Raw genomic sequence first — 20,535 nt, 5'->3', positions numbered from 1 at the left:
GAAAATTTCCAGTTATTCATTTTGCATATCTTCATTGAAAAAAAAACCCAAATGTTCAATCTTTTCAAAAATAAAAAAATGGATAATTTTTAGAATAAAACATGTAGAAAGTTTAGGTATTTTTTTTTAGGAAATGTCAAATAAGATATAAATAGCCTATTGGTTATAATTATTGTAATTGGTTTACATCAGTGTTAGGTAAATTTTTCAACAGGTGTTATTTTAAGTTACCTGTCGGAGTAAACTGTAAACAAAAGAGGGGTAATTACACTAACCAGAAGCCGCAGAAAAAAGATAACAACTGTTACCTAATTTTACAGTCCAGAGATAACGATTACATCAATTATGAAGTTTCGTTAAAGTTACCTGAAACTTTGTTATGGATTTAATATTTCATCTTTTAACATTTCTTAAACTATTATGTAAAACAATTATAATATTTTATGACTGAAACGTTGATTGTGATGATTTTGTCCGTGTAAAATTTGAAAATGAATAATAAATGAATGTTTCAGGATTTCAATTATCAATAAAGGTGAAATTAATTATTTCATAAATTTTATTTTGGGCCCTGGTGAAGTTACATCATACATGGATATTTCTGTGGACATAGTTGAAAATATTTTATATGAAGGACTTAAGTCTTCCGAAAATGATGATATCTAATTTTGGAGTCTGTATAAAACGTTGCCATGACACTTCTGAAGAAGCTCAGGTAAGATAATTAAGGTTTTACTGTGAAGAAAAGATAATTAATGTTTTACTGTGAAGAAAAAATAATTTGTGTTTTTGTAAGTTTACACGATAAGTAATTACTTTCATATTTTGAAGCATTAATGGAAACTCTTTAGTTCTGTTAATGTTAGATGTACAGGGCTGCTACCTCTAATATTGGGTGATGGATTAGAAGATATTTTGTTCTGTCCATTATATAAAGATCTGGCCTTTTGGTCAGAAAACTTGATTCAGTACTGGAGGTACAACTTGATTTTGATTATTTGTGTTTTAACACCACTTTTATTACCACCGCTATTGGGCTATTTTATCAGGGCCAGTTGTTATTGATGGAGGAAGCTTGAATGCCTGGAGAAAACTACTTGCCTCGTTAAGTGCTATCACACGAGGGGGGTTCGAACTCATAACCTCAGTGTTAACCATGGACAGTGATTTTAGTAGTAACTACTTTGACCACTCAGCTACTGAGGCCCTTCTGGAGGTACTAAATGTGTCATAACACTAAATCCAGTATTTTGATTGGTTGAGTCTGAGTAATTTTACATAAAATTTACATGACTGATCATGGCTGTAAGATTTGGGTTCACTTTTACTTAAGATAATGATCACTCTGAGATTTTATGAAAATTTTCAAGAAATCATTAAATTTGAATTTATTTATTTAAGTAAAGTAATATGAATGTGTTGAATAGAGACAACAACTTGACCAAAGAGCAGACAACTCTTTATAAGCTAATATGGCTGCAGTTTGAGAATAATGGTGATTCTAATTTTAGTACTGATTCAGCTGTGTTGTTGTAGTGTGCATGTCTTATAGGTTGCACTTTATATAAATACAGCTGTTTCTCAAACCACACCTCTTTTGGGGGAGATTTAGAATATTCATAGAAAATTAGTTTTGTTTACATACTAGTTTCCAGTTATGATCTCTGTGTTCCATGTCATAGAGACATGACTTGGGAATGTTACCAGTAAATATACATGTGCATATTGTTTATATTGAAATCTGTGTGCAACCTTTTATTAGCTCACCTGGCCTAAAAGGCCATGTGAGCTTTTCTCATCACTTGGCGTCCGTCGTCGTCGACGTCGTCGTCTGTCGTCGTCTGTCGTCGTTAACAATTTTTCAAACATCTTCTCCTCTGAAACTACTGAATGGATTTGAATGAAACTTAGCATGATTGTTCCTTAGATTATCCTGCACAAAATGTGTGCTTCGATTTTTGATCCGTCAAAAAACATGGCCGCCGTTACTTAAAATAGAACATAGTCAAATGCAGTTTTTGGCTTATATCTCAAAAACGAAAGCATTTAGAGCAAATCTGACATGGGGTAAAAATGTTCATTAGGTCAAGATCTATCAGCCCTGAAATTTTCAGATGAATCAAACAAACCATTGTTGGGTTGCTGCCACTTAATTGGTAATTTTAAGGAAATTTTGCAGTTTTTGGTCATTATCTTGAATATTATTATAGATAAAGATAAACTGTAAACAGCAAAAATGATCAGCAAAGTAAGATCTACTAATAAGTTAATATGACCAAAATTGTCAATTGACCCCTTAAGGGGTTATTGTCCTTTAATGACAATTTTTCACAATTTGTTCATCACATTTGCTAACTTTAAAAAATCTTCTCCTCTGAAACTACTGAATGGATTTGGATGAAACTTAGCATGATTGTTCCTTAGATTATCCTGCACAAAGTGTGTGTGCTTCGATTTTTGATCCGTCAAAAAAACATGGCCGCCGTTACTTAAAATAGAACATAGGGGTCAAATGCAGTTTTTGGCTTATATCTCAAAAACGAAAGCATTTAGAGCAAATCTGACGTGGGGTAAAAATGTTCATTAGGTCAAGATCTATCAGCCCTGAAATTTTCAGATGAATCAAACAAACCATTGTTGGGTTGCTGCCACTTAATTGGTAATTTTAAGGAAATTTTGCAGTTTTTGGTCATTATCTTGAATATTATTATAGATAAAGATAAACTGTAAACAGCAAAAATGATCAGCAAAGTAAGATCTACAAATAAGTTAATATGATCAAAATTGTCAATTGACCCCTTAAGGGGTTATTGTCCTTTAATGACAATTTTTCACAATTTGTTCATCATATTTGCTAACTTTAAAAAATCTTCTCCTCTAAAACTACTAAACCAAATGCAACCAAACTTCAACTGAATGATCAGTAGGGTGTATAAAATAAAGTTTGTGCTTTTTTTTTTATTTCGTCAAAAAACGTGGCCGTCATGGCTAAAAAAATAGAACACAGGGTAAAATGCAGTTTTTGGCTTATATCTCAAAAACTCCAGCATTTAGAGCAAATAAGACAAGAAGTTAAAGTATTTATTAGGTCAAGGTCTACCTGTCCTGAAATTTTCAGCCGAATTGGGTAACTGGTTTTTCAGGTATAATGCCCCTGAATTGATGATTTTAAAGAAATTTTGCAGTTATTGGTTATTATCTTGAATATTATTATAGATACAGATAAACTGTTAATAGCAAAAATGTTAAGCAAAGTAAGATCTACAAATAAGTCAATTTGACCAAAATTGTCAATTGACCCCTTAAGGAGTTATTGCCCTTTAAAGACTTTTTTTCACAATTTGTTCATCATGTTGACTTACTTTAAAAAATCTTCTCCTTTGAAACTGCTGTATCAATTTCAGCCAAACTTAGGCTAAATGAGTTTCAGAGTATCTAGTATAAATTTTATATTTCATTTCCTTGTATGTCAGAAACATAGCTCCTATGGCTAAAATAGAACATAGGAGAAAATGATTTTTTTTTTGCTTTTGAAGAAAATAGGACGATTCAAAGAACATTTAAATAAATTGAAAAGCCAAAATAATCATTGATGAGAGATTTAACCAAAAAAATTAAGGTGAGCAATTCAGGCTCTTGAGAGCCTCTTGTTCAAGGTAGGGGTTGTTAAAGAAAATTAGTGTTAGTTTAAACTGTGAGAAGTTCAGGGCATATAAACGTTGAAAATATGCTGCACAGCCCTTTTGACCTTTGTAAAAAATTGTAGTGCATTTGAACTTCAATTCTAGGATAAGATTTTATTCAAAACTTCATAGTAAAAGTGGTACAGTTTTAGCCGTAAAAGGAGTTTCTATGGGAAATTGCATTGTCAATATTTACAGAAATGCAACCTTAAAGTGCCAGAGGTTTAAATCACTTTGCTGCTTCTCCACTAAGAATGTGGCATTTTAGGAGTTGGATCAAAGATTAATAAGCCATTATAATGTGTCTGTGTAGCACCAGCAGATAGTATAATTTTGAGAGAGATCTTGCCCAGATGATGCTGAATACGTGTATCGGATATTTGCTAGTATCTGTTACCCCTTTAGTAATCATTTAATAGTTGAAATAGTTAGCAAAGTTAGTAGTGAAACAGTGATTATTAGTTTGTTAAAATTTTAGTCAATCTGATATTGAAATATTTTTTTTGGATAAAAATACCTATTATATAAAAAAGAATATAAGAACATAAATAAAAAAAAAATGCAAGATTCTTATTCTTTTGGTATTCTGTTTTATTCTGTTACTGATATGCTATGGAAAGAAATGAATGGGAGTTATCTTTCTTAGTCTAGTTTGGATTGTCTCTGTAAGCACAAACAATCTATGTAGAAGTTTCCAAGAAAATCAAATATATCTGGCGAGGTGAATCATCAGAAAAAAAGCTTTAGTGGCTTGGATGGAGAGTTGTCTCATTGGCACTCATACCACATCGTCTTATATCTATTCATTGTTAACCTTTAGATAAAGAGATGATATATTTTCACATTTTCTGCTTTACTAATGGCAATTACAGTTTACTATGCAATATAAATTTGGCTTATTATTGAAACATTGCAATAATGATTATTTAGATACCAACAACAGTTCTGCCAAAGTTTGCCAAGCCTATAAGTGTTTATTTATCATGATTTGATTTGGGTAATAGGCTTGTTTATTATTAAGAGTTATTACCCTTTCCTTAGTCGCTTGAGAAAAAAATCTATGATATAAGAGGGTCTGGATTAGATTTACAAAATAGAGAAAAATGGGCACATATTACAGAAAAAAGGGCCAAATAATTGGAGAAAATTAATAAATAAAAAAGAATAATGGGGTTCTAGAATATAAAGAATATCGGTAGAGAATATTTGGATATAAGGAATACAGAAAAATCATTTAAATAACAAAAGAGGGTAACACTGAGTTAGCTATAAAACTAATTTCCCCTGAGGCCCTCATCATTAAAAATCATAAACAAAAGAGGGTAACACTGAGTTAGCTATAAAACTAATCTTCCCCGAGGCCCTCATCATTAAAAATCATTTAAATAACAAAAGAGGGTTACACTGAGTTAGCTATAAAACTAATCTTCCCTGAGGCCCTCATCATTAAAAATCATAAACAAAAGAGGGTTACACTGAGTTAGCTATAAAACTAATCTTCCCTGAGGCCCTCATTTAAAATCATAAACAAAAGAGGGTTACACTGAGTTAGTTAGCCATAAAACTAATCTTCCCTGAGGCCCTCATCATTAAAAATCATAAACAAAATGCAAACAGATACATTGCATTAATAAGTATAAAAGTCAAGTCAATTTGAATACAACTTGGTAAATGACCAAAAATGGTTATGAATACAGAAATGAAGACCCTATTATATGTTTAATTCATTGCTTTGTTTCAAGTGATTACACCTTAAAATAAACCTAATTTATCAATCAGTAAATTTTGTCAATTTGAAAGCTTTCAAGTTTGTATTTGATTTCTATACGTGGGTGTTTAATGTATATATGCAGATTCTAAAACAACAAAATTGAAGAAAAAAAAACCTGATATTACATAACCAAGATCAATGGAATAATATAGTATTGGTAAAAGCTATCATTGATTGCCCATAGACATGCTGGGGTCGAGTGTGGTCTCAGAACAATTAAACTTGTCTGTTAGAACACAGTATTGGAGACAGTCGAACAAAACATCAGTGAAAAATTAGGTCTGCTGCTGACATTAGAAGTGAAATATTTTTTTTAGGATTTGTTCCTAGTTTCACAAAAGACTTCATGTTTTCACAGAATTTATTGGATTATTCCCAATAGATTATGTATGAATAGATCATATATATAAATTTCTAGGCAAAAAAACCCAAACTTTCTGTTATAATTTTATATGAAAGTGTGAATTCTTAAAAAGATATATTTTTATAGCGTTCCATTGATTTTCTGTAAAGTGTTGTTAAAAGTTAAAAAAATGATGGAAGTACAAATATTAGTTGCTAGCAAGAAAAATGGGAATATATTATACCATGGATTGAGGAGGGGAAATGAGAAAATTTGAAAATATCAAAATACACAACTTTAAGTATAATTCTCGTGAACTTCTTTTTAAATATTTGAGAAAGCAGTGTGGCTATAAATTCATGGTTTTGTACCTACTGGTAATGGAGGACGGGGGGTTATTAATTGGATATAGGGTCAAATATAAAAAAGTTACAATATGATTCTGTCTGAAAAGTGACCGCATCACGGTATAGAATGGTATAGAATGGTAACGGACTTATCAGTTTTTTCTGTGTTTACACACTAATCAGGTTGGACAATGGACTGATCATGTTTTTATTCATGACAGCATGACACACAGGGGCGGATCCAGCCATTTTAAAAAGGGGGGGTTCCTAACCCAGGACAAATTTAGCCTAGTTCAAACACATATACCCAGGTTTGTGCTTAACTCATTCGCCCCCAAGAGGTTTCTGGAAAATCAGGCATTTTCGAAAATTTGCAATCATATGCAAATTATATGCAAATTAGCAGACTCTTGATGCTGTAACTGATGCTCATCTATTTTAACTATATATTGAGATTTGGGGGTGGATGGCATGCATGGGGGGTGGGGTGGGAGGTGGAAGATTTTCTCGTGGGTTTGAACCCACCCCCACTGAAAAATGGTAATTTTCCGTCTATTTTCCGATTTTAAAACGACCTTGAGAGGTGAACATTGACCAGACTGTGTTTCTTTGTCATTCAAGTCTTACCCTATAGATACAGCAGTCTATTCATGCTAACTGGGAGTTTATGGGACTTAAGTGTCTTGCTGGCGAATTATTATTGTTAAGTCAGGTCTGCCTAAATGTCTGTTTTTACGGATTTTTGACAAAACAGTGACCTAGATTTTACCGACTAGTCTCCTATTGGCCATGTTATACCTCTTTGTGTTCCTATACCACCTATGCATGAATTTACGATAATAGTTTATACCTACAATGACTACCAGTTACGTAGTGGCCATCAAAAGATGCCCACCCCCACCTGATTTTGGCTACTTTTCACGTTTTTCCGATTTTGAACTCTTAAACAGATTTCAAAGTGCCATATTTTCATAAACAGACGTCTGAGAAGAGTTTATTGACCATTAACTGCTTGGTTGAAGTCCCTGCTATCCTGACAGTTCAGGTTGGGCAGTTCAAAAAGGTATGGAGGGTCATACGGGCCATCAAAGAATGGTTGTCACCATCACGCCTACAGGCGGGATTGGGGGTTAAAGGGTTAACTCATCAGAATGATTCCCATTTAAATAACCCATGCTCACAGTGTGGAACAGTAACATAGTTATCACCTTTTTTCAGTATTTCAGCACAAATCACGTTGGGCAACAGATTTATTGATTTTTGATTCAAGACTGCATGACACACAATGAGCAAACTTAGATGATTGGTGCTTCTGTTATCATACAAACACTTACAACTTTGAATCGTCTATTTGGCTCGCTGTGTGTCAGGCACGGATCCAGAGGGGGGGTTCCGGGGGTTGGAACCCCCCTTTTTTTTGTACGATCAATGCATTTAAATGGGGATATGTAATTTGCATATAATTTGCATATGATTGCAAATTTTCGAAAATGCCTGATTTTCCAGAAACCTCTTGGGGCGAATGAGTTAAGCACAAACCTGGGTATATGTGTTTGAACTAGGCTAAGAAAGAAAATATAGTGGGATAAATTTGAAACTAGTAATCCAAACCTAGGATAAATGTTATAATTAATCTTCAGAAAAAAAGTCCCTATCTTTTTAATGTGGGGGACTTTAAGTGACAGTCCTCTGATGTTGTGACAGGTCCTAAAAGCCAGGTCAACACTGAGGTTGAGTATTAAATCATTTACTCAGAGGTGCCACTCTTAGAATATCTTAATTGACTGAAGTTGTCAGTTCTTCTTTGGAAGAACGGTGGTTCTCTCCTGGTACCCTGGCTCCAAGAGAGAGCCAAGGGTACTGTAAGTGTTGTTTTACACCTGACTACCAATCAATGTTTTCAAATATTTATTGAATCCTGTAACAGAAGTTCTTCAAAATCTTAAATATATTGGACACTGTAGAATTATACTTAAAATTACAGGCATATGTATATGATACTTAAAAATGTGCTCTCTGGATAATTAAAAGCAGTTTTATATGTTGTGCATTGATTAAGATCTGAACAATTTCATTTGTTGTTGTTTAATAAAATTTTAGGAGACTTTCTCTGAATTTTACGATTTTTCTTCAGTAAATGTAAAGGCACAGTAATAAATATTGTATTGATGTTTTATGACAATTTTAGTTATTGCCTTTGCTTTTCAGGTTTGAAATCCATAGAGAGCAATTTATGGCAAAGCAAATACTTGTTATATTTTATGCTATTCGTTAGTTGTTTTCTGTCACATTCGTAGTACTAACTCACTCAGTTATCTATAATCCACATGACTTTGAAAAATGGTGGGAAATCTTTCTAAGGAGACAATAAAAAACCCAAAATTTAAAGAAGAATGAGTGTGGCCGACAAACATATCAAACAGTCCACAAAACGTTAATCAGATAAAACATAAGATTTAGGAAAACCAGACTTATAAAAAATAACTAATGTGGAGTAATCGTGGATTTTGTGGGTACTAAGGGGAACCAACAAATTCAAATTTTCAATAAATTGCAAATTTTCTGTAGGTTTGTTACTGTATGTAAAAAAGAAGATGTGGTATGATTGCCAATGAGACAACTATAATCCACAAAAGACCAAAATGACACAGACATTAACAACTATAGGTAACCATACAGCCTTCAACAATGAGCAAAGCCCATACCGCATAGTCAGCTATAAAAGGCCCTGATAAATCAATGTAAAACAATTCAAACGAGAAAACTAATATAGTTTATCTATAGCAACTGATGTTTCAGAAATAAGTGGCTAAGGACATCATGCAGTAATCCTTAATTAGACAGCCTTGCAATATTGACCAGTTATGTGTAAGGGTATAAAATATGTGCTTGCTGCTAATTCTACAAGTGAAACAGAAAACATACAAACATTTTTGTTTGGCCTTCACATTGAAATAAGCTTAAAAGAATCATAAGACACAAGTACACCTCTGAGATGTTCAGAATAATCCAGACATTTATCATATATACCTTTTTCCTGACAGTTCTTAATGCAGTATTTATTTGATCTCTTACAAAATTGTTCATTCCCTGAAGAGCAGTTTGAAAGGATTATTTATATTTTTTTTGTAAATTTAGCGTTTTTTCATCCCTGTACAATTTATTTAGTGATTTCTCATGGAATTTTCCAAAACAGATAACTTTAAGTTTCTACCTCAGGACTCGTAAAACTTGATTTTCTACAAAAATATGAAATTAGGTATTAGATAACATTGCTTGTTCTATTTGACACTATATCTAGTTGTTTGTGAAAAACTAGAACTATTATAATGTTTTGGTATATACTAAATAGATTTTACACTAATGGATCTATAGTTTTCTGTCTGGACAAAAGTCCCACGAGAACTATTTACCATGTCATACATACATCTCTAAATTTTATTACAAGCAGAATAATAAATCATCATCATCATAATCATGTAGGGATGTTGTGTATCAAAAGATACTAAATTGTCATTTTCACAAGATTTTTATAAATCTTAAGAGAATAAGTAAGACAAATTTAACTTTGATTTTTGTATGGGGAGACTGTTTATGACCTTTCAAGATAGCAAAATACAATCAGTTTTCTCTTCTTTCTCATCAGTGATAATTATGACATTTTGCAGATACAACTTAAAAAATTGATATTTTTAGAACATTTAAGGAGTAAATTCGGTAAGAGCCATTTTTTGTTCGTACTATAAAGTTCATAGTTACAAGACAATAAATGTTTGCAGTTGCCTTAAAGACATGTGAGAAAGTTAAACAGAACTGTTTTTGTCAAAGTTTAATTCTAACACGTTGATTTTTACATCCCAAAAAGGAAGAAAAGGGATTTTGGTGATATTTGACAAAATCAGCTGCATTTCTACCAAATTAATGACCAGGAAACATAGAGCATAGGCGTCTACAAACTTAATATTCAAATAAGATATGTGAAATGTCTTCACAAACATTATTTCAAAAGATCTTTGTTGTTGACGTATGCGCTCTATGTTTCCTGTCCAATAATCTATGGAAATTTACCCATTTTCATTGATTTTTTGGTGAAAAATCAATATGAGTACAACTTTTGACGTCATAATGAAACGCAGAAACGTAAAATTTTGCAACAAAATGGCTTATTTCCTATCTAGTTATACTGTATAAGCTATAATTTATTGTGATATTAGCAGTGGCGGATCCAGGAATTTACATAAGTGGGGGCCCACTGACTGGTCACGCTTCAATGATTCCCTATATAAGCAACCAACTATTTTTTCCCAAAAAGGGGGGGGGGGGCGGGCCCCCTGCCCCCCCCCCCCCCCCCTAAATCCGCCTCTAATTAGTCAATAAATCCGAATTTGAAATTTACGCTAAAAAAGGGGGCCATTTTAGGACCTTACCGAACATACTCCTTTACCTTGCTAATATTAAAGAAAATTATTTAGGTAGTATACAATGTTAGTTCCCCGTTTTTTTTTTCTTACCACAATTTTAGTTTATCATCCTTGCCTCATCAGTTACACACTTAATATATATATGTGTCTTCACAGCATAGAACAGACTTCTTTTATCCTTAAGGGCTCAGGAAATTATCTGTTTTGCCTCTGATATGATTAAGCCTGCACAGAGTGAGCAGTGTTTGGGCAGATACCTCTCAATGGTTTTTTTTTGTAACTCAAAGACAAATGATATGTTATAGGAATGAATGGCTCTTCTAAGCTGGTCTTCAAAAACCTCTGTCATTTGATATAGATTGAGATGAAAGGAAAATATGTCCACATAGGAACGTCAGACATTATTACAACCCATTTTTTCTTCTGAATTGTTTCAATTATTTTGTCATGTTGGGAGTTTCATAGTTTACTCACATATATGATCCAATCACTACAATCCAATCACTGATCAAATATATGATCCAACCCCTATGATGAAATTTCTACCATTCAATCACTTTGATCAAATCACTATGATTAAATTAATAACTATGATCAAATATATGATCCAATCACTTTGATCCAAGCAGTGAAAATCTAAATATATAACATATTTTAAGGAGCTCTCATTTTTTTGTCATTATGTCTAATTATTTAATAAAACTATATCGGTCAACTAAAATAAGAAAAAAAAAAATGTAATGAAATTTCTAAATATTTTTATAATTGGCAGCATAATGCCTTATTACTATAACTAGAAGACTGCTAAAAAGATATATCCTTAATTTCATTTTATTGAAGTCTGTCATTGAATTACGATTTAAGTCAGTCAAACTTATTCTCTGGATTAAAGTTATATTTTTTTTTCTCTTTTTCTCATTAAAATAGGCATCCTCATTTGAATCAAATAAATAACTGCTGATAAATCTTCTTTAGCTTTCGCTGTTCTTCAAGAAGTAATGTTTTCAATTCTCTATTGTTACATGATTTGAATATTTAATTTGAAATGTTAAGTCTTTGGAAATTAGATACTAATTGACTGTTTAGCATGTCTGATAGATCTGGAGTAAAAGGAATATATGTGGAATTCTGATCAATTGATTGATTGATTGATTGTTTATCGCCACTTTCAACAAAATTGTGCTATTTCGTGGCGGTAAGTATTTTGGTGGAAGACTTAAGGTGGTACCTAACACTACAGGGAGATAACTCTGTAAAATCAGCTAAACGTTTTAATTACGTTGTGTTGTTAAGGGAATATTAAGCTTCTCAATGATCAAAATAAGTGTTTGTCAAACTGCTATATAACCAGTGTAATTTTTCTGATAAAATGGTTGGTTCAAAATTTTTGAATTTTTTATATTTTTGTCAAAGGGTCAAAGTTAATACTTTGTCAAAATTTTATGAAAATTAGCCAAATTAATTTTAGTTAAAGTGTTGGGTACCACCTTAAGGTAATCAACTTTATTATGAAAGTCCATGATGAATTTAAAAAAATTATTAAAAAAGGTTTTTATTATATAATTCAACAAATGAAAGATCTTTGAAAATCTACACGAGCAGTACATCATCTTTTTACACAATGAAAGGGATTGGATTGATTTACAGAAAAATGGGCAATTAAAATAGGATAGAGAATTATTTTAGGGGCAAAAGAATATAAAGCATAGAGAAAATGAGGTACTGATATATATAAAAAGATAGAAAATAGAAATAGGCCAAATTAATAGTTATCATACATATGTCCATTAATTATACCAGGTAGTGAAGGCTTTAATTTTTCTTGACATTTTTTTTTTACAAATTAAGTAAAATTTATAACATCAACATTTGGGCTCGTGCAGATAGAAACCAACCTTATGCAAGTGTATATCAATATATCTGTTATCCTATTTCGACTTAAATTAGAATCTATATTAAAAGTCTGTTAATATTTGAAGATTAAGTTGTTATAAGATTCCCATAAAATAGCCCCAAAAAACTTTTATTTCGTATTTGAATATGTGGAATGTTGCCAAATCCAATCAAAGTTGTATACATGTACATGTAAATTAAAATTCCCTAGCATAATGTGGATTTTATATCCAACGCAGCCGATTTGTAGTAAAATCAGATTCCTGAGCCATCTTGCTGTATAATGGTACAGATTTATGGGCAGGGGTGTTATTCATTTCTTCAAATTGCTCTTCAACTTTGTACTTGTTTGGCTTTTTTATTATTTTGATCTGAGCGTCACCAGAGACATATATGTCTCTGGCGTCACTGATGAGTCTTATGTAGATAAAACGTGCTGCTGGCGTATTAAATTATAATCCTGGTACCTTTGATAACTATTTGGGCCATTTTTCTCTATTGTTTATATTTCAGCATATTTTCCCCATTGTTCTCTATTCTGTAAACCCCATCAACAATTCTTGATCTTTAAAGGTTATAGCAAGAGTTGATCATTGAAAAAGATACATGTATTATTATTGTTGAAGACTATTATATGTTGACCTCAAAGTGTCTTTTGTTTATTTTTGTTATGAGGTTGCTGTATTGATGATATTAACCCTACATCTTAATCTATTCATATGTAATCTTTGAATGACTGAGATTATTCAGTTTACGCTGGAGCTAATTCAGTTTTCTCCATGCTTAGCATTCACAGAAAAGATTATTCCAGGAATTAGTTCCCATAAATACCCAATATTATGCAATTCATTTATGTTTTAAAGACATCCATCTTTTATCAGTGGCAGTCTTTATTAATTATGTTGTATGAAATGACCGATAGATATTCTTTTAATCTATACCTGGTTGCAAAACAATATGCGTAATTAGTAGAAGGTCTCGGAGGATCTTTAATAGATCAATACTATGTTTTAACAGATGGGAAACTCTCAGTATATAAATCAGTAGTATAAAAAAGCAATAACTAGTACTTTACTATACTGCTCACGATTTTCCAAATCGTTAAAATACGAGGTAATTTCAATTATGGAATTAACGAAGTATTTAACACATAATTCTTTCGCTGTTGGGATGTTGTAACTTAGAAAGGTTGATTTCACATCTACTGAGGTAGGTTATGTTAGGATATTGGACAAATTAAAAGCTTTATAGGATCCTCGTCAATACTTCTACGAAAGTTATCTAATTAAAGAGATATAGATTTCTATTGTATATTCAGCTATGCCTATATAGAGATATATCGCCTCCAATTGACGTGTTTTATTGCACTAGCGATATGTTTTGTTGGAATATGCAGCAGATATTTTCGTCATTTAACTTTGTGCAGCAGTTAGAAGCGTATTGGGTAAAATATTGGTAAAACATGTAATTGATAAATTCTACTTATGGCATCGTCTGCAGATTCTAGACAGAATACGCCAACTAAAATACCCTTACCGAAACAAGAGGGTTCTAAAATAACTAAAAAGCCGTGTGATACAAGGGCTGCTGGGAAGACAAAGGAAATTGGACCGAGAAAGGTTTCTTCAACAACTGCTAAAGAAGTTGGAGGAAAACAGCTGTCCACAATTTCTAGGGAAATTAAAAAAAAGCAGACGTCTGTTTCTAAGGAACCTAAAAGAGAGCAGACGGCTGTTTCTAAGGAACCTAAAAAAGAGCAGACAGCTGTTTATAAGGAACCTAGTGGGAAGAGAAGTTCAACTGTGATATCAAATAAGCCTTCTGTGATTACGAATAAAGTTCAGACAAGTGTTTCTAAGGAACTTAGAAGAGAGGTCTCAGGATCTAGGGAAACAAAAACATCTGGTTCAAGGGAAATAAAAAAGGAAAATACATTTGTTTGTAAGGAAGGGAAAAAAGGGGAGACAAATGCTACTAAGGATATTAAAAAGGATCCAATATGTAATTCTAAGGAAACCAAAACATGTGTAGCCTCCGCTGCAAAGGAGACGCAGAGAGAGAAAACATGTTCAAAGGAACAAACAAATAATTTGACAACTCCAGGTAGTCCATCATTACGAAGGGAACAGACTGTCATATATAGAGGTCCACCAATCAAAACTGGTGATATTTCGATAAAGACCTTAACAAATGAGACCGAAACAAATGTTGTAGAAAGTTCCACAAATACAACAAGTGAAAATACCTGCTTGCAACAGAATGAGTTAAATTCTCCGTCTGTGGATATTGATACTTCTTGCCAAAATAAGATTAATATTCTGAATGATACCGATTTGGAGAATACTAACCCTAAAATCTGTGATGTTCAGATAATTTCAAATGAGCCAATGGAATCAAATAAGGAACCTTACGTGCCAAATTCAAAACGATTTTCACAATCTCGACGAGAATCTCGGAAAGGGAAAATTTCTGATTCTTCTGACAGTGGTGTTTCACTAGGGGGTGCTGACATAGGTCAGATTGATGATTTTTATGATGAGAATGATACCATTGGAGTTCAGGCTCAAAAAGAGGTTCAGGAATTTTCCGTAGTTTTGAAAACTTGTGATGATGAAAACGATCCATCTTTAATTTCGATAGTAGATTCTAATGCAGTCGAAACGTCAGTAGCCACCATTACTAATTTAAAGGATAAAGTGTCGGGTTACGATTCCGATGATATTCTTCATGAAAGAGGATCAACTTTTCTAGGAATATATAATTATGTGCCAAGTAATTTAAAGGTAGGTTAATCAATGTTTACATTTATATCTGTATCTGTATGTTTTGAATTAGAGTAGTAGCTTTGAATTGCTGCTTATTGAAAACCTTCAAAATATAACTATATATCGTCGCTGGGCTTTTAAAATGTTGTATATGACTTTTGTGGCTAAAACTACTTTTTGACACCAATGGTCTGGGCGGGAGGAAATCCTTGGTATTACAAAATAGCATACAGATAGACCAATAAAAATGTGTGAAATAAGACATATTACAAAATTGCCAATGTCAATTGTTTGTAATGTTTGCTTCCAAAATGTTATATGAAAACTTGAAAATCGTAGTAGAATGGCTTTATGAAAAAATAATTGTACATTTCTTTATTTCTGTGAAAATGATTTAAGTTCTTGGATAATCCAGAAATGTCAAAGTTTTTATTTCACTGCTATTTACAAAAATGTTCAAAATCACATACAACATTTTGGAAGCATGCATTTTTGCCAAAATTTTCAAAGCCTGTTTGTGAGATATTTTTTTTCTTGAAAAATTTGTGATTTACAACATTTTTGAAGCCCAGCGACGATATGTAGGAATTTTTTTCTTGTTTTCATTTCAAATGTTCCTATCTTTATACATTAGTTGTAATGCTTTTGTCGATGTCTACCTGAAGAACAATTTTTCTACTTTTTATTTCCTTTCTTTTTTTTTTCTTTCCAGAAATTACAATTTCTACCTTAGAAATGATTTTTTTTGGTTCTCATTCCATTACTCCTTTATATCTTTCCAGAATTTACAATTTCTACCTGAAGAACATTTTTCTAGTTTTTCTTCCATAAGACCCCTTAATAACTTTCCAGAAGTCATTATGGCATCGTAAATGTCTGCCTGAAGTCTCTAGATTTGCTTCCATTATAAATATCCCTTATCTTTCTAGAAATTATTATGGCTTTGTAAATGTGTACCTGGAATAGAATTGTTTAGAGCTTTCTGTTCTGTTTACCTTTATTTGTTGATGGAATTTATGATGCAGTTATCAGTAACAGACCACACCTATCTAATTAGTCTATAAATACCTGTATTGTAATGGTTTTCTTTAAACTATTATTTCCTACAGGTATTTTATAAATTCCTTGTAAAAATGCATATAAATGTAGAACTCACCTATGATGGCTTTGTAATAATCTGTATGATGTTAAATCTTAAAGTCTCAAGTTGTTGTATTGGGGCATATGAGACCTTTTGAATTTGTTTAGGATTTGCTTATAATGGAGTAACACACATTTTAGGGGGGGTTGCCACATTTGATAGGAATTTGCACCACTTAGAAGTAAACATGAGAGATGCTAATTTGTCTTGAAAAATCAAAGATGACAAAATCATCAAAAATTTTTATTTGAAGGTTTACTGCCTTGAAGAAATATAAACAGTTGTTATAGAAAACTTTGTAATGGAAAAGAAACATTATTGATAAATTATTGATTTAAGGTGGTACCCAACATTTTCACTAAAATTAATTTGGCTCGTTTAATTTTCATGAAATATTGACAAAGTATTTACTTTGAACCTTTAACCAAAATATATAAATTTCAAAAATTTTGAACCAACCATTTTATCAGAAAAATTACACTGGTTATATAGCAGATTGAAAAACACCAATTTTGATCATTGAGAAGCTTAATATTCCCTTTACAACACAACGTTATTAAAACGTTTGGCTGATTTTACAGAGTTATCTCCCTGTAGTGTTAGGTACCACCTTAATCAGGGTATAATCAGAATAACGTATTTTTTAGACTGAAGTATTTTGACAAAAGTTATAAAGTCACCAAATCTTTTGTACATGTTTAATCTATGTTAGATATTCTTATCTTTAAGTATTGCATTAAATTTGATATGAGTGGGACATTACTCTCGCAGTATACTAAAAATGAGAGGGAGATAACTCCTATAATAAATCTGACATTTTTTTTAGATGACTAACTTAGTTAAATTTCAGACTTGACTCAAATGACGGTAACCTGATCACACATGAAAAATGACATTATAAGAAAACATCATTTACATTTGATTTGATAGGAATGAAAGATAACTTGCTCATTAAATGTGACACTTTGAGGAGATAACTCTAATATTTAATATAACATAAATAAGAGATAGCTCACACATTTCATTTGAAACTTTTAGGAGATTGATATAACATAAATGAGAGATAACTCTTTATGTTTGATATTACATCAATGGGAGATAACTGGACTGTTGAATTTGAAACTTTTAGGAGATAACTCTTCATGTTTGATATTACATAAATGGGAGATAACTCTTTATGTTTGATATTACATCAACAGGAGATAACTGGACTGTTGAATTTGAAACTTTTAGGAGATAACTCTTTATGTTTGATATTATTAAATGGGAGATAACTCTTTATGTTTGATATTACATAAATGTCCGATAACTCTTTATGTTTGATATTACATCAACAGGAGATAACTGGACTGTTGAATTTGAATCTTTTATGACATCTCTTTTGTATTACATATTTAGCTGTTTGGTGTGAGCTAAGGCTCTGTGTTGAAGACTGTACTTCATGTACTTCGACTTATAAAAATGGTATACTTGTACAAATTGTGATTTAGATAGAGAGTTGTCTCATTGGCACTCATACCACATCTTATATATATCAATAGATGGGTGATAATTTGAAACTTTCATAGATGCCAACTATTACGATTTTTCCGTAGTTTTTCCGATTTTGCGATATAAACTACGCTATTACGGTCAAAGTCGAATAGTTACGGATTCCTAATCATCGACGTTCAATTTTGTAAAACGCGGATTTTTATCATTACTTTTCCGTCCTGGTCCAGTATTTAGGAAACGCCAATGTAATGCTTCCGGTTTCTCGGGAGTTATCAACCTATTGTTGAGTAACTAACTGACTTCTGAAGAGTCAAACTTGCATTTTATTAAGTAGCTTTCCCCCTTTCTCTACTTCTCCTTGACAAAACAAAAATGTTTGAGTCGAGAACATTTGAACAATTAATGAATGGAATACATACTACAGACAACATGTTAAATGACAAATTTTAGTGTACATCACTTTGCAACCACTCGTCAGTAATTTTGATTGGTAAATGCACGTTTATGAATGATTACTGAAAACTTTTCAAAAATACGGAAAATTTGATAGTTTGTTACTGATTGTGTCAAAAGGGGGTTGGCATCTATGAACTTTTAGGAGCTAACTCTTTTATATTACATAAATGGGAGATAATTCATATTGAATTTGAAACTATAAGGAGATATCCCCCATTTCTGTGATATTAAATGGGAGATAAGTCAATTATAAGGAGATAACTCTTTTATTTAATATCACAGAAATGAGAGATAACTCATACATTGAATTTGAATCTATTAGAAGAAAACTCTTTTATATTACATAGATGGGAGATAACTCATATTATTATACCTTACATATGTTTCAAACAATACTGTTGGGTGAAACGTTATCACGTGACATGGAATAATTCAGTTAATTTGCATTCAATTGCAAAGAAGGACGAATAACCCTAAAAATTTCCACCAATGGTGAATAACCTTTTGAGTTTGTTGATTTGTACTCTAGTTACCGCCCATGAAAATGACGTCACAGACGTAAATAAACAAAATGGCAGCGTTCACGTTACACTGGAAGCCCATCGAGAGACGAGGAAATAAGGCATTGGACATGAATAGAGCTGAGAGAGCCAGCAGTCGATAATATCTCTTATAAACGGTCCTTTTCAGGGCCATCAATATTTTACAAAAAGATTCTACTTTTGTTGTTAATTCGAGAAATTCGAACACAAATTTATATTTTCAAATGTCAGTCTGTGTGTTATGTTAAAAATATAGACACTATAGTAAGTGTTCACTGTTAGTTCGGTATAATAAAACAATTGTGGCCCCTTAGAATCGATGAATATCGAATATTGTCAACCCTTGAAAGTTATTTCCCTTCGGGCTGTGCCCTCAATGAAATAACCTTCTCGTGTTGACAATTTTGGATATTCACCTTTTCAACGGGCCATAATTGTATATTGAATATGAAACGATTCGGTGATAACTCTTTAATTTTACTTAACAGAAATTGAAGGTTTCTTGAATGTTAATATACCTCTTAATATACAAATGTATAATATTACAGAAATGAATTACAGTTGAAAAAAAGGTGTTGTTCTGGGTTTTTTTGACAACTTTCAGTGATGCTTTTAAAAAGTGTGTAAACATTGCTTAATTATCATTCCTTTAGTTCATTTCGCTTATACCACAATATAGAATGTAAGAAGAATTCACTATCAGGTACTGACTGTGCAAGGACTGTATAGCCAGTCAAGGTAGTTAAAAACTTCCATTTATTGTATTGTCAGGTAAAGCAACACCTTTCCATGTATAGTGCAGGGTTTCCACTGGCTGTCACCATTTTCGCAATTTGCCAAAAAAATTTAATTGGGGCGATTAAAATTTGTCATTTGCAAAAGAATTTGGCGAAAGAAATATATATATAACATATATTTTCATCCATCTTGTTTATTTACTTTTTTTTATACTATAATGAAACAGATTTTTCACAAAAACATGAAATGAAGTAAAAACTGTTTCCTGCCTGCTGGGCCTAAATAATTTTTAACTTAGTAGCCTTATATAGGCAATATGTCTGTCTTAAAAAAATTGTGCTCTACAGAATCGAATATAGAAATTAGACATTGAAAGAAACAATTGAGTCAGCTTACACACCATAATTGGGAATGTTTATACATAGGGATCTTTAACCTTATTGTAGTTATAAACTACTCGATACATTGAATTACAATTATAGATTTGTCTCCATGAAAACAATATACAGCCAAATTGTTTTTACTGTTCATTTCTATAACAAACCATTGTGCTGATGTTTCTAAATTGATATTTCAATATGTCGGCTTTCAGCAATCAAATAATACATAATTCGTATTTTCAGACAACTTTTATAGAATAAATCAATTTAGTCTTTGACCATAAAAAAGATGTCCTCGGGTGAAATTGACTGGTTAGCAATTACTTCTATCAGTAATTCCTACGGTGGTCATTAAGATGACCATGGTGGTCACTGTTGGACATAGAAGTAACAATTACCATGCTTTGTATAACTGTAAACTGTATGTATCCTTGTCATAGCCTTTTAAGGACGAATTGATAGAAATGTTACGGAAATCGGTACAATCTTTATCTTTATTAAGGTTTCAAGAGATAATTGACCTATGGTCATTTGTCCAGTCAACCATTTGGATACAGTGAG

The 20,535-nt window shown here is 32.0% G+C and overlaps 1 protein-coding gene across 12 annotated transcripts in view; it reads left to right on the top strand.

The window, feature by feature from the left end:
- The window catches only part of LOC143049654 (neuron navigator 2-like), a 342,816-nt gene that overhangs the window by 24,100 nt on the left and 298,181 nt on the right, over positions 1-20,535 (top strand). For 11 of the 12 annotated variants that reach the window (XM_076223289.1, XM_076223271.1, XM_076223267.1 and 8 more), the window contains exon 1: positions 13,928-15,241. The exons of the other annotated variant lie outside the window; for it this stretch is intronic. In XM_076223289.1, coding sequence (XP_076079404.1) covers positions 13,943-15,241 — 1,299 coding nt within the window. In that variant the 5' untranslated portion in view covers positions 13,928-13,942. Of the gene's footprint in view, positions 1-13,927; positions 15,242-20,535 lie in introns of those variants that run through there. 12 annotated transcript variants of the gene reach the window in all.

Source organism: Mytilus galloprovincialis, chromosome 10 (genome assembly GCF_965363235.1).
Source record: "Mytilus galloprovincialis chromosome 10, xbMytGall1.hap1.1, whole genome shotgun sequence".
Classification (NCBI taxonomy): Eukaryota; Metazoa; Mollusca; class Bivalvia; order Mytilida; family Mytilidae; genus Mytilus; species Mytilus galloprovincialis.
This window is presented reverse-complemented; position numbering and strand designations above follow the sequence as displayed.